The 15,584-nt window shown below is 38.6% G+C and overlaps 1 protein-coding gene across 4 annotated transcripts in view; it reads right to left on the reverse strand.

The window, feature by feature from the left end:
• Positions 1-15,584, reverse strand: part of snx14 (sorting nexin 14) — a 112,965-nt gene that overhangs the window by 47,009 nt on the left and 50,372 nt on the right. For 2 of the 4 annotated variants that reach the window (XM_089118346.1, XM_089118345.1), the window contains exons 17-18: positions 9,661-9,786; positions 9,196-9,328 (exon numbers count right to left, since the gene is read on the reverse strand). In XM_089118346.1, coding sequence (XP_088974472.1) covers positions 9,196-9,328; positions 9,661-9,786 — 259 coding nt within the window. The remainder of the gene's footprint in view (positions 1-9,195; positions 9,329-9,660; positions 9,787-15,584) is intronic. The other 2 variants (XM_089118349.1, XM_089118347.1) reach the window with 1 other exon arrangement.

Consider the following 15,584-nt stretch of genomic DNA (forward strand, 5'->3'; position numbering starts at 1 on the left):
GCTTTGATAATGAGGACATTTAACCCCTTAGCTGTCACCCCCCCCCCCCTTTTTTTGAGAATGGGGGTTAAAATGCACTATTCAAACTTAAATGGTTGTAATTCAAGAATGCTTTGGAATATATACAAGTTTGGTCTTGTTTTAAAGGAAACACTCAGCAGAATATTGCTGAAGTGAAAACCCTTCAAAAAATGAAAGTATGAAAAAGTTATGGAAGTTTAAATTTACAGTAAATTAAATATACTGTACTATATATTTTTTTATTTTATATAAAATATATATTTTATAAAATATTTTTTACTCTAAAATTTCTATAAAATCAAAGCCATACATCTTATCAAGTTATGTTCCAAATTTGAAGTTGATATCACAAAAATTGAAGTTCCCATGAGATTTTGTTTAGGCGTAGTACCAAAAATAGCCACCGGGTGCCATTGAATTCCATTGAATTTAGTTGCGTACACTCTGCCTTAACAAATTAATACATTTCTGTCCAAATATCAATTCTGTCACACAATTTGGAACCTTGAGACTCTGACCTTTCTGGCAATATGTGTTTTGTCAAGATTAGAAAAGGTTTTGATCATAAATTATGAAACATAATGATGCCCAAAAGGGGAGGAGCCTGATAAAATAAGTACCGTTTCTATAGTAACGCAACTTTCAATTATAAAACAGTTTTCACACGAAGAATTCTGAGTTTATAAGCTTCCAAATGATACCTAATTTATGATAACTACTAAAATATGTGATATAATAAAAAAAGGCGATAAAAAATAATATTATATTTTAGAGGATAATAAATGTAAATATTATCATTTTTAGAGGATAATATTGTACTATATTTTTTTTTTTATTGAAAAATACTAGATTATATGTTTATTATGAACTTTTAGCATAAAAACAGAAGTTTCAATGATTAAAAGTGGGTTCATCAACTTTTTGTGACAAAGGTCAAAACTCCTGTTATGATGCAGATTTTTGCACTCTTGTCAATTCATCAATTACTCTTCCTACATAATTTTTAACACAAAACAGGGGTAGAATATCTATTTAGAAGTCTTAGACCTTTCCAACAATATATAATTTGTCATAATTAGATTAGGACTTAATAGAAATATAGTGAAGTAAAGTTAGGCGTCCCGGTACCGGGACGGTGACAGCTAAGGGGTTAAAAGTAACGCCAGGGAACTTTTCAACCTTCATAATATATTTTAAGTCTCTTGTGATGGTACATCGACTTACAATAGGTTGAATGGCACGTCTGCCATAGCCTGACGGGGTCTGTAGCGTTTTTAATCGCACTTTTAAACTTAGGGTTTCGGGTAGTAACCCCGCGAACAAAGAGAACTACAATATTCGACTGCTTGACGGCACTTCCACCACCACTTCCTTAAAATCGGACGTGCGAGCTAAATGTTATAGTCAACGGCTCTGTCATGACCGAAGCAGCACAAAAAAACAAGAAAGCAAAGGTTTTATCGGAGCAAAGCAAAAAGAGAAAGTGATCACGTTAAAGGCAGGGCTAGTGTTTTCTGGCGTGAGCTGAAGGAGGAGGAGGGGGGCCGACCGATGCGTACTTGGCGATCATGCTTTTGGACTAGTAAGTCCGTTATGTTGCTTGCATACTATCTCTTTGTTTTTTTGTCTGCCTTACTATGTTACGGAAGCTTTCTTATCCTCCGTTTATCTTCAAAATGAAGTTAACTGGTGTTTTAACTTCTAAACGGCGTGTACAAGTTTGGTAGGGGCTACATTCTTGCGAGTAAATACAAACCCAATTACATAAAAGTTGGGACACTGTACAAATTGTGAATAAAAACAGAATGCAATGATGTGGAAGTTTCAAATTTCAATATTATATTTAGAATACAACATAGATGACATATCAAATGTTGAAAGTGAGACATTTTGAATTGCCATGCCAAATATTGGCTCCTTTTGGATTTCATGAGAGCTACAAATTCCAAAAAAGTTGGGACAAACTGAGAAAATGCATAATTTTAAGGGAAAAATAAAACTTCCTCTTTATGATGCGCCAAATGTTTTCTATGGGTGAAAGATCTGGACTGCAGGCTGGCCATTTCAGTACCCGGATCCTTCTTCTACGCAGCCATGAGGTTGTAATTGATGCAGTATGTGGTTTGGCATTGTCTTGTTGGAAAATACAAGGTCTTCCCTGAAAGAGACGATGTCTGGATGGGAGCATATGTTGTTCTAGAACTTGGATATACCTTTCAGCATTGATGGTGCCTTTCCAGATGTGTAAGCTGCCCATGCCACACGCACTCATGCAACCCCATACCATCAGAGATGCAGGCTTCTGAACTGAGCGCTGATAACAACTTGGGTTGTCCTTGTCCTCTTTAGTCCGGATGACATGGCGTCCCAGTTTTCCAAAAAGAACTTCAAATTTTGATTCGTCTGACCACAGAACAGTTTTCCACTTTGCTAGTCCACTTTAAATGAGCCTTGGCCCAGAGAAAACGCCTGCGCTTCTGGTTCCCGTTTAGATATGGCTTGTTTTTTGACCTATAGAGCTTTAGCCGGCAACGATGAATGGCACGGTGGATTGTGTTCACTGATAATGTTTTCTGGAAGTATTCTTGAGCCCATGTTGTGATTTCCATTACAGTAGCATTCCTGTGTGTGATGCAGTGCCGTCTAAGGGCCCGAAGATCACGGGCATTCAGTATGGGTTTCCGGCCTCGACCCTTATGCACAGAGATTGTTCCAGATTCTCTGAATCTTTGGATGATATTATGCACTGTTGATGATGATAACTTCAAACTCTTTGCAATTTTTCTCTGAGAAACTCCTTTCTGATATTGCTCCACTATTTTTTACCTCAGCATTGGGGGAATTGGTGATCCTCTGCCCATCTTGACTTCTGAGAGACACTGCCACTCTGAGAGGCTCTTTTTATACCCAATCATGTTGCCAATTGACCTAATAAGTTGCAAATTGGTCCTCCAGCAGTTCCTTATATGTACATTTAACTTTTCTGGCCTCTTATTGCTACCTGTCCCAACTTTTTTGGAATTTGTAGCTCTCATGAAATCCAAAAGGAGCCAATATTTGGCATGGCAATTCAAAATGTCTCACTTTCAACATTTGATATGTCATCTATGTTGTATTCTAAATATAATATTGAAATTTGAAACTTCCACATCATTGCATTCTGTTTTTACTCACAATTTGTACAGTGTCCCAACTTTTATGGAATTGGGTTTGTATATAAGATGTACAAAATCACATTTTAGGATACCTAACATGTCTGTGATATACGTTTATTTTTTCTTGCCTCAAGCTATGATGCAAATCGATTTGTAAAATTTGCAGATTCATTTATGGTAGCTTGATATTATAATATTGATGATATATGGTTATCTACCACTCAAACATTGCATTGAAGCGTCATATAGATTCAGTAAAACGGTAACCAATAGACTAGGCTACTATAATGACGCTGGCTTGTGAACGTGAGCATCGCGATCATTTGTCGTTAGAAAAAAATAAAACCCATGAAATTATATTCATGTGACATGCTGAAATATATGCCACTGTACCTGGGATGAAGACATTTCACACACGACGCAAGCAGAACAGCTGAATGTGACGTCCCCCTACAGTGTTCAGGGCTATCAAGGTTGTTTACGACAGAGTTTACGACAGTAGTCAGTGGTGGAAAGAGTACTGAAAAAACATACTCAAGTAAAAGTACCATTACATTCCAAAAAATGTAGTGTGAGTAGAGTAAAAAGTACTTGTCCAAAAAACTACTTGAGTAAGAGTAAAAAAGTAGTTTATTTAAAAGTACTCAAGAGTAGTGAGTAGTGAGTACTGAGGTGCAGATTCTAACCCTTAAAATAAACACTGTGCACTACAATTTATTAATTTAAAAAAAATGCACATACTGTAATTCACATTATATTTTGTTCTTTGTAAGAAAGATTGAAGAATATCTATCATCCATCTTTTTAAAATGCATCAAATCAGTACACTCATCACCATTTAAATCATATTATTTGGGGGAAAAAGCATTTAAAATAAGGCGAAAAGCCACTGGGCCTGAGCATGCTATTGTTGCACATAAAATATCAATATTCATAACTGTGCAAAGAATTCAAAAACCTTTAGAAACTCATATGATAGTTCAGCATCACACACCAAGAGATGGGTTAAATAAAACAACAAAAAAATACCCAATTTCTCTCCAAAACGGTACCAATGTGTTTCGATAAATGAGAATCACTAATTATCAGATTACCTCAACTAATGCACTGAAAAAGGCTAAGATAGTGAGCTAACACTAATTACACACTTTTATTCCATGCTATTAAATATGTTACAATTTAAACGTAAATGCATTGTTCTAGAAGGGTGGCATCATCCCTTACGTTTTACACGGCTACATTTACTCACATTGTAATGCTGATAATATAATTTGTAAGGAAAATTGTGCATTAAATAGGGAAGTTATATCCAGGAAACTTTTACAAAAGAAACAAACACACTTTGTCTCTGAAGTCTCGGCGAAGCTGTTTTATCAGCAGCATCCACACAAAAAAAAAGTTCAACATGAAAAATGTTTTTGCGCAAGTGCACTTGCCAAATGAAGACGGATCATATAATGGATCAATCAAAAAACGTTGTTTATTAACGAGCTGTGCTAATTTCTTATTAACGCCGCCTTCACACTGGCAGTTTAAGGGCCGGTTCACATATCGCGTCTTTTGCGCGCTCAAGTTCGTTATTTCAAATGTAGGCGCGCGGTATGCGCGCTCATAATGGAAGCGACGCGGTCGCGGTGCGACGCTCTCGTTTTTTCCAGGCGCGTCCGCGCCGCATCGAGATAAAAACATCTCAACTTTTCAGAATGCCGCAAGCGCACCGTAGGTCACGTGTCACGTCAACCAATCAGCTTCCTCGCCATTTTTGTTACCTCTTCTTAAAATATAATCAAACTGGTCCTTGTCCACTCTGAAATAGGCTTTGAACCTCCCATTGTCCAGGCGGAGTTCCTGAATCAGCTGGTGAAATTCCCCATGGTTCTTGCGTTTTTGTAGTATGGGGTGCACCCAAACACTGCGGCGTTTTTTTACTTTTCTGAGTAAATAAATCTTGTAACAGAGTTACAGCAAAGGTTTTTCGGTGGTGGAAATCTATTGCTGAAATTTCCTTCATGTAATGGAGAGCGCAACTGATGGTTGCTTAGCAACGACAGACGCCTCCGGAGTGCAACCGCCCTGGCGCTTCTTTGGAAAAAGGAGAACGCGTGCGCCTAGCGTTTTCTACGCGTTATGTGAACGGCCCCTTAATCAGCTCCGTAATACGCAATACGTTCCCAACAGACGTCGTACTACACAGTGAAAAGCGCCGGACGCGAATAGAACAAAAATGGCGGAGAGATTGTTGATTCTGTCAGTTCTGTATGATCTCTCTGATGAGGGTTATGCTGCGTGAGGAAAGTTGCCGAGGACGTTGACATGTCAGGTCGGCTAAAAAATGTGATATAGTGGTCAATAGTTCAATGTCTACCTTCAATTTAATTGTATTAACTGCCCTTATAAACGTTAGAAAGTCATGAAAATAAAAAATGACATGACAACTTATCGTTATAAAATCATTATTTATTTTATTAAAAGTTAATAATTCAGGTTTGTTTATCAGTACCATAGCAACGCTCAACTTCCGCTGGAATTGTCGGATAGGAACCGTCCGTAGATTTTCGCACGAGTTCAAATTTTTGAACGCATCCGGATGACCAACGAACACGATTTTCTTCGCACCGCACTCGGTCGGACCCGTTTCGGACCCATTCGCATGCGGTCTGCGAATCTCCATAGGAAATGAATGACTTCCGGTCGTTTCGCAGCCGCATCGGAGCTGATTTCAACTGCCAGTGTGAAGGCGGCGTAAGAAATGCAGTTCAAGTTAACGACATGGTGCACCGATTCTGAATCTGGCGGCATGGCGAGCGCGAGACGCGGCAGTGCACAGATCGTGACGCGCGTCTCTCCTGTGATTGTGAAGTAAATGGGAGCGGGAATTCACCGCATTATGAACTCGTCTCGCAATTCCCCCAACCTCAGACCAAATGTTAGGCCATGTAGACAGGCCAGTCTATATAAATATCATATTACGCAGAAATGTGAAATGTACCTTAGCATATTAGAGGAAGACGCTGATATCTGGATTGAATTGATGCGTGATGAATGGACTTCCACAGCAGTCACGAGTAACAGCAGGAATAGGCGGTTAAAGTTTTCTATGCTTAATTTGAATTGATGACAGTCACGAGACAGATTACTCGATCCAATCACGTTGATGGATAAAAATACAATTAAAACAAGCATGTAATGAGTAACGGCCACAAACAGAAGGAAAATAGCGGAGAAAAAGTGCCGATACATCACTTAAAATGTACTCAAGTAAGAGTAAAATTACACAATTTTAAACTTACTCAAATTTCTTAAAAAAAAACTACTTAATTACAGTAACGTGAGTATTTGTAATTCGTTACATTACACCCCTGACAGTAGTAGAGGACAATACTGTTTCCCAACTGTAGTGGGAACCCCGATAGCAAAAACTCCCTGGTGTTACTTTAAAGGTGGAATACCTAAGATTTTAGCATTAAAATATCCCAAAATCACAAGGCTAGTGTTATATATTTAGTTATGATGATAACTCACAATATTCCAAATGTTTCAAACAATGTTTAAATCGCGAGAAAATTTAGATTTTAACCAAGGAAACGGGGCGTGTGAGCAAGGGGTGAGCTGGGAGTCGCGAGTCAATTGCATCATATCCGCGTACCTCGGTTTCCGCTCGTACTACGTGTAGTCCTGGACAAATGCGGTAGTTGTAGTTGTGCGTTAGCGTCTATCAAGCAACAAACGTCAGCTTGTTTCGCGCATTTGTTATGGAATGGAGCACAATTATTCTTTTCATTTATTCTGGGAATGTGAACTGTTGGCTGTAAAGGGAGTCGCACACCGGACGAGAAGCGCCGCGCCACGTTTAGGACAACTCCGCAGTAACGCCGAATGGCGCTGCCGGTATGTGTAACGTTACACTTATAGATAATAATGTTTTCGAATTTTAAAGATGTGACGCGGCGCTGCAGCTTCTCGTCCGGTGTGCGACCCCCTTAACGTTAATTTTGTGAAACTGTAGCTGTGGTTACTTACACGTAGACATGTGCCGGTAATCGGTAATGCGATAAATCGCGGTAATGAATATGCACGATATTGTTATCGCGGGCTCTTCAAAATACTGTGAAAAATAATAGATTCGAATTTAGACTTTTAGAGCGTGCATTAACTTATTTTCCATCAACCGCTCAAACACTGCGTATATGCTGCGACGCGGAATCGGAATACGCGCAGGGATGTTTTGCTGCTGCGTCGACCTGCATCGACCAACACACGCCGGGGTTAAAGTTCAAAATAGTTCAACTTTTTATTTGTAAAATGGCAAATCGCGTTGTATCTGAAGGGCAACGTTGAACCAAGCGGCCAGCGTCGCGCATTCCGCGTCCTGTCTGAAAGGCGCTTAACGCATTTGACACTTTTCACACGCTCTCCCACAGAGAAAAATCACAGAGCAAAGAGGACACTGACACCGACAGACTAGACAGAGCAGATTACTTTTGATATAAAAATGTTATTGATAAATCAGCTCTTAGGTTCTGATCACAGATCGTTGCTCCTCAGTTCAAGCAAACCGATCATGTCACTTTCGTTTTTATTTAAAGATACAGTACTTACCGAACTTACCGAAAGGTATATTTACTTATACATAATGTTACGTTCCACGTGTTTTTTTTGTGTGTGTGTTTCTGTTCTGTCTCCATTCATTGATTTCAGGTGGTGATCGAACATTGGCTGTTTGCGGGTACATGACGTGATTGTGGGTGGCGTCACCATCTGCGATAACGATCAATAACGATCAATAAGTGTTTTTAAACACGGAAAGAGGTCAGTAACACTGCAGGTCAGTAACAGTTGTGTCACAAAACGTTACATTTACCTCAGGAAAGCCATTTAATGACCAGCAAATTAGTTGAATAGAAAAAAATAGCAAGGAGTATTTTTGCTAAATATTATATTTAATTTCTCTCTGTATGTTTACAGCATTATGTGTATTTTTTTTTTCTTGAGAAATATTAAAAGACTGGGGCCTACCTAATGTTTATCCAAAAGAGTCAATATTGAATTAAGACTGAAATCAAATCCAAGAATTTAATTGAATAATACAAAACCAGTCATTGTACCATAAACATTGTAACATGTTGTCACTAAACTTTAAAAAATTCTTTAAATAGTTTAAAATTAACTATTTAAAAAAGTTGGGGGTTTTTTTAGAGACCCACAATGCATCTGTTTTTCTTGAGCATTAAAATAATAATTTCATTAAAATATCGTGATAATACCGTATACCGTGATAAAAGCTCAATCAATTAACCGCAGCATGAAAATTTGATACCGGCACATGCCTACTTACACGACATGAAAAGATGTGTTAAATGTACATTAAATTGATTTTTTATTTTTATAAAGTTACCAAAAACTCCTTGCAAGAGACCTGCCCCTTCAAACCCTCTCCACCATAGCTTCGTCCAGTGACTCGTACAGTAACTAATTTACTTGTAAACCTGACTTTTCTTGCGGTTATTTCAGTTTAATGAAAAACAAGCATGTCATTAAACGCAACGTTTATAGAAATCGAACTTTACCTCATCCATGACAACTAATTTTCGATTCCCGTCTGACTGATTTATCCACGGTGGAGTTGAAAACAACAGTTCCCATCATTCCGCGTTCCTCCACGTCGTCATCAAGCAAAGCCGTTGCTGTTGTTGTTTTGAATGTAGCGCCCTCTAGCGGCATCTAAATCTTAGGTATTGCAGCTTTAAGCAATGAAACTTTCAGGATGTTTTACGGTACAAAGTCCTCTTATGTCAAAAGATCAAAGAAATGTGACTTCTCATGTCATGACCCTTTTAAAATTGTATTTTTTTATTTTTACATAGAAAATAAAGAAAATAAGTTGTTGCTATGGCCCCAAAATTGTTATCGAGCACTGTGAAATTTTACTACTGGCATTGACTACTGAAATGTTGGTATCGTGACAACACTAGTTCTGAAACTCTTCAGTGTCAGCACGTTTCTAAATGTTTTGTCTCACCGTGTCGTCTTCTCCTTCAATCATGGCATATTGTGGTAACATTGCGCCCTCCATCGTGCTGCTCTTAAACACACCCTTTATCTTGCTGCCAATTCGGCTGATCCCAAACGACTCGCCACGCTTCGACGTGATCCTGCGTGCAAAAACACACAGCGGTCACAGATTCCGAATGGTTGCTTAAAAAAAGACATACAGCACACGACACAGCAACAAAGTCACATGACCAATGACAGGGTATATAACTGAACAAATCATAAATCACAGGAAATGATGGGTTTAACCTAAGAACATGAGCAATACAGATACAGGCTCAAACAATGCAAGGCAATGCAGACAGTCCAGTAAACCCATGCAGCAATCCTGTTGCCCGTGCAGAACTCGGACCAACTTTACCTCCAGAAAACGCTTTCTGACAGGCAAACTGGTCTAAGATGAGCACGGAAACATCTTCCACCCCAGACTTACTTCCTGGGGAGGGCTGGTGATACTGTAGGGCGACGTGTTATGACAGATGTGGGTGAGGCTCGGGAATTGACCACTGGAGACCTGTGGCCAGTGACATAATTCCTGGCCAAAGGGATGCTGTCAAGTCTAAATGAAGCAAATAAGCATGCCAGCACAAGTAATGAGGGGGGAGGGGGGGGGGGAGAAGAACAAAAACATACACATCAGCAATAAAAGGACAGCTGGAGATGGGAGAAGACAGATTCAAATGCACAACAAATTATCATTCATTACTAGTTCATTACTCTAAAGCAGTGGTTCTCAAACTTTTTCAGGAGGAGGCCCCCTTGTGTAGGGTGAATCCTTTTGTGGCCCCCCAAAAGAAAACTCATAACGAAAACATCCACAAACGTACAATTTTACTTACAAATTTTAGATTGTACCAAAAACAAATGAATTTGTACAATGCTGGAACAACAGTTCTGTTTGTAGCTTTATGTCTTTGAATATACAAAATTAGTTAAATTGTACATTTCATTAAATATAACATTTTTTTTTTTTATAAAAAATGGTTTTGACAGTTAACAGTAATATTGTCTGAAAAGTGCAACAAAAGTATTGAATACTGAACATTTGTGATGTTCATAGTAAAAGATGAACACTGAAAAATTAATTTGCTGATTGTAAAAAAGTGCATTAAACTTCTTACATTTTAGGTAGTAAATGACAGTGGCTCAAGTTTGGTTTGCAAATTTGAACAGCAATCTGTTTTTTCAGCAAGAAACAAAAAAAAAATCTACTCCACTTAAAGAAATACTTTTTCAATATAGAAGACATACAATTTTATACAAGTTTTACAATATAAAAGAAATCATGCAATGCAGATTTCACATAGGACAATCCAAACTTACATACAGGTAAAATAATTTTTTTAATAATTATTAATAATAATTTCATATTCTAGAATTTCTTTGCGGCCCCCCTAGCGCCATCAAGTGGCCCCCAGTTTGAGAACCGCTGCTCTAAAGGATCTAGTGCGTGTAGCAATGTAAGTCAGCAGTTAGTTTCAGCTTCAGATGGCATTCGCCATTCGCTGACCGCCAAAATCCTAATGACACAAAACTGATCCAATCAGATTGCCCGACTACAGCGTAATATCAATGAGTCAGAACAAAACTAAGTTGATATAAGAGCTTGTGAGAAAGAAGTATGTGCTGGATTTGCCAACGTTTGAGAGGTCAGAATCAAATGTTTTCCACACATTTCCAGTAGTTTTTGCAAACTACTGTAGATATAATCAAGGACTTTGTTTCTTTAGGTTTTCCCTCTATGAATTTTTTTTATTCATTTCAGGAATTCTTCTCACAGTAAGTCTACATGTGTTTCTCGGCCAGAATGAGCTGTTACTGTCAGGGTTCTCATCTGCGGTTCTGTCGGTCTTGTCTTATATTCAGGGATGTATAGTAACGAAGTAGAACTACTTAAGTACTAAAATGCTGTATCTGTACTCTACTAGAGTATTGTTTTTTTCTCATACTTCTACTTCAGTAGATATTTTCGATGAATTTAATACTTTTACTTCGATATTTTTTTAATGTTCTGCTAGTTACTCGTTACAATTATAAAAATTTTACGAATCATTCGTTGCAAGTTGGCTTTCGTGCTGCCTAAATCACACGCCGGTTTTATTGGGTAATGGTATTGATTGACACACACATTGATAACTAATGCAGGGGGCGGCCGCCAAAGCAAATTTGTATCCCGCCAAAGCGCCTCATTTGATTGCTAGTTCAAACTTTTGACTGCTTTCTTTAATAATTACATGACACAATACTTGTACTTTTACTTTTAGTACTTAAGTAGTGAATTTTAAAATAAACTACTTGCAATACTTAAATACAAAAAATGTTGAATACTTGAGTGTGTTGCTTAAAGAGCACTTCAACTTCTACTCAAGTCACTTTTTTGATAGAGCACTTGTACTTTTACTCAAGTCCGGGTTTCTAGTACTTTATACATTGTATTAAAAACTGCATATATGTTCTTGTTCTGCAAGTTAGCCATCTCCTCACATTTGCCACAGAAGCATCTGTATGACAAGTAAACATGATGCAACAGGTCCCTCGCATAAATGTAATTTCGCTTGTACGTAGCAAACTTTATCACAGTATGTGTATGTAGTTTCAAAAAAATGCGCCAACGTTAGTGTTTGCGTGTGTCCGTGTGTGTGTTGCACATCCATAATTGCAAAGGGGACGCGATTACAACTCTATAAGTACATAAATGTATCAAATAACCATACCGAGACGTACTGATCTATTCTCATTTGTGTTTATTCTGCCGAAGTCTCTTCGTCATCTGGGTCTGATCAGAGACTATTTATATATTCCGATTCAAACATGTACGGCTGAATGACATTCAAAACAGCGCGTCTCTCACTCTCTCAGCCCTTCTGCTTAGACCGACTGCCATAGGTATCAAGTGATGCCTTCATCCAAAGGCAGGGCGGGGATATGCAGCTCATTTGCATTTAAGGTCGTATAACCCAAAACAGCTCATTTTAAAACAGGCCCCAAAAATGACTTTTTCAAATGGTTATAATAAATTAACTGTGGGGTATTTTGAGCTGAAACTTCACAAATACATTCTGGGGACACCCGAGACCAATATTACATCTTGTAAAAAGGGGCATAATAGGTGCCCTTTAAATGTTTCTTTGTCTTCAGCTTGAGCACATGGCTCTGTCTTTAAGTTGGCCATGTGCTCCTCATTGTTGATCGTTCCCTGTCTACATTTTATGAACTGTGACCACCTCTTCACCTGCCATCCCTTGATTTGTTTGCCAACTTGTACAAACCTGTAAACTCATTCTGCATTTGAGTTCTCTCTCACGGTAATATTATCCAGACTACATATCTCCACAGGGAATCAAATGTCTGGTTACACAAGACAGGTCAGATAAGCCCCTTTCACACAGAGATTCTGGAAAATACACGGATAATGTGACCCGGCATTTGTCCAGGGATTGTTTTCGGTTCATTTGCACTGCCAGTGATTTACCGGGATTTGTGAGTGCGTAAAGATCCCGGAAAGACACATGACGTCAGGATGAGACATGTAACGTATGCGTCGAAAACATGTACGTGCGCATACTGTTCCACAAAGCTGGTGAACGATCTCAGTGAGGAGCTCCTGGTATCTGCTTCATTCCAGTTTGCAGACATTTGTTCGTCCTTTCTTTGTTGATGACGAACACAAACTTTCTTCTAAGAGCAACAGAGTCGCGCGATGGCACGAGCGTCATCACTATGACGCATCCCTTATGGCATTGGTCCTGGCTTTTGTTCACACAGGGCGCATTCCGGGACTGATTCCGGCAATGCCGGGTTGTGTTTGCATTCACACAGAAGGCCTTCTGGCAATTTCCCGGCAATTACACACATTGTGTGAAAGGGGCTATAGTGAATGTAAACAGCTTCACAAACTCATTAACAGAAGCCGTTTCCAACTCTAGTTGAGTCAAAACAACTATATTTAGTTTGTTTGTTGTTTTTTTTTTTTTTGGGGGGGGGGGGCTGTCCCACTCTCCAAAGAGCAGACAATAGGCAACACACTTAAGGACTGCATTCAAGTTCTCTTTTACCCCTTTTCCACCAAAAGAAGTACTGGTTCGGAACTGGTGCTGGTTCAAAGTTGGTTTGGAGTTGGTTCAACTTGCGAACCTTTTCAGAACCTGTTTGTTTTTCCACTGACTAGAGCGCCCAGGGAGCGACGTTGTTACGTCACTGTGTACGTCGCTGTACGTCTTAGCTAGAAATGCTAAGTACAACATTACTTTGGGATTATCTCTTACTCGTGTACCAAGAAGGCTTTAAAAACAATTGAAATATGCAAGTCTTTTAATATTTTCCTTTGATATTTGATATTTTCTGATTAGTTATGTGCCCCTGTCTTGTGTCTTTTATTTCTTTCCATTTATTTGTTCTATATCGGCTTTGCGATGGTCAGAAAAGATGTTTAGAGCACATCTAAACCCGGCCCAGCCCCCGACTTAAACATGACGGGGTAAAAGAGCGGTTCTAGTCCAGCAAAGAGTTGGTGCCGCTTTGGAACCAGTTTTCCTGGCCGAGAACGGGTTCTTTGGCTGTCGAAAAACAAAGACCGAACCGGCTCTCAAAAAGCTTTGGTGGAAAAGGGGTATATGAAGCTCAGTGAAATAAAAAACAGTCAAAATGGCCACCATAGAGACCGCACAAACAGTAAACTGTTGTAATGGACTGGTTACAGTTGAATGATGGATTATCTCAACAGAAGAAATGAAGCAGAGAACATATCCATCTCAAAGAAGGTGGAGCCTCAGATTCACAACTGCCTATTACAGACCCATAGTAATTCGAAGAGGTTTTTAACTTTTTAAACCAATTAACTTAATTTTGGTCTCTGTTTTAGTTTGAAGTGACTCGTTGAATTGACTCGAGCTGAATAATGACACTATTGTCTTCTGTACAGATGATTTGTAGTTGAACTGAGTTTGTTGCAACCTTGGTCAGTTTAAAACACTGTTATTGAACTGAATGAAATCCACACTGAACTTAACTGAGCTAAATCATTACATTACTGTCTTTTGAAGAGCCGTCTGCAGCTGAAATAGAGGTCTTTTAATAAATAATTCATATTTATTATATGGTTTAGAACTGTGAAGCTGCTTTGAAACCATTTGTATTGTGTGTAATGTGCTATAAAACTACAGCAAGATGGAGATTGTCTTCACGGTGAGCTCCTGTTTCCCATTCATTCGATGCCAAAACGGGGCATTTAAAAACGTGATGGGATCAGTGGGAAGATTCAGAGGCAGTCGCTTAGTTGATCAACCATCTTCCTTAGTAAATGTTCAGTGTGAGAGATCCTCAATTACAGTGTCAAGATTTTAGCTAAGTCAGATGAATGTTGTGATCTTCCAACCCATTTTTGGGTTGTTTTGTCTCAAACAGCAAGCTTTCACACTGTGTGCAATCTGACACCCAGCTGGTGAAATTGGCAGAAGAAAAATGTAAAAACCATCTCCTAGAATCCTTCTGATGTGACAACAAAACAATCGAATGAAAAAAATGTGTTCAACTTTCTTCAAATATAGAATAGGGCCGGGCAATATAACTGAGAAGAAAATAAAACGTCATCTTATAATATTTCATATAGTGGGGAACAAAAGTCTGAGATCACATGGGAAGTCTGGTATTGTATGTAAACATTGAAATTATTAGAAACTTTTAGGATTTGGACATTGACTCCACTGAATCACACCAGACATTCTCAGATCATGTCAGCTTAAAGGAGTAGTTCACTTTTAAAAAAACTTTTGCTGATAATTTACTGATAATTTCCAAGATGTCCACGTCTTTCTTTCTTCAGTCGAAAAGAAATTTAGGTTTTTGGTGAAAACATTCCAGGATTTTTCTCCATATAATGCACTTTACTGGGCACCAAACGGTCCAAGGTCCAAAGACAGTTTCAGTGCAAACTGTTCAAAGGGCTTTAAACGATTCCAGACGATGAATAAGGGTCTTATCAAGCGATCGCTCATTTAATAAATAAATAAAGTCTAAGTTTTATAAGCTCAAATGCTCGTCTTGCTGTTCTGTGATGCGCGTTTGTGACTCTCCTGTTCGAACTTGTTCATCAAAATAAACGAATCTTTTCCCGAGTCAATTCGTTCATTTTGTTTGTTGAATAAACCAAATGACTCGAAAAAAAATGATTTGTTCATTTTGATGAACGAGTTCAAACAGGAGAGTCACGAACGCGCATCACAGAACAGAGCAAGGCAAGCATTTGAGCTTATAAAACTTAAACTTTGTTATTTATTTATTAAATGAGCGATCGTTTCGCTTGATAAGACCCTTATTCATTGTCTTGAATCCTTTAAAGCCCTTTGAACAGTTTGCAGT

The sequence above is a fragment of the Pimephales promelas genome, chromosome 13 (genome assembly GCF_988280905.1).
Source record: "Pimephales promelas chromosome 13, fPimPro1.hap1.1, whole genome shotgun sequence".
Classification (NCBI taxonomy): Eukaryota; Metazoa; Chordata; class Actinopteri; order Cypriniformes; family Leuciscidae; genus Pimephales; species Pimephales promelas.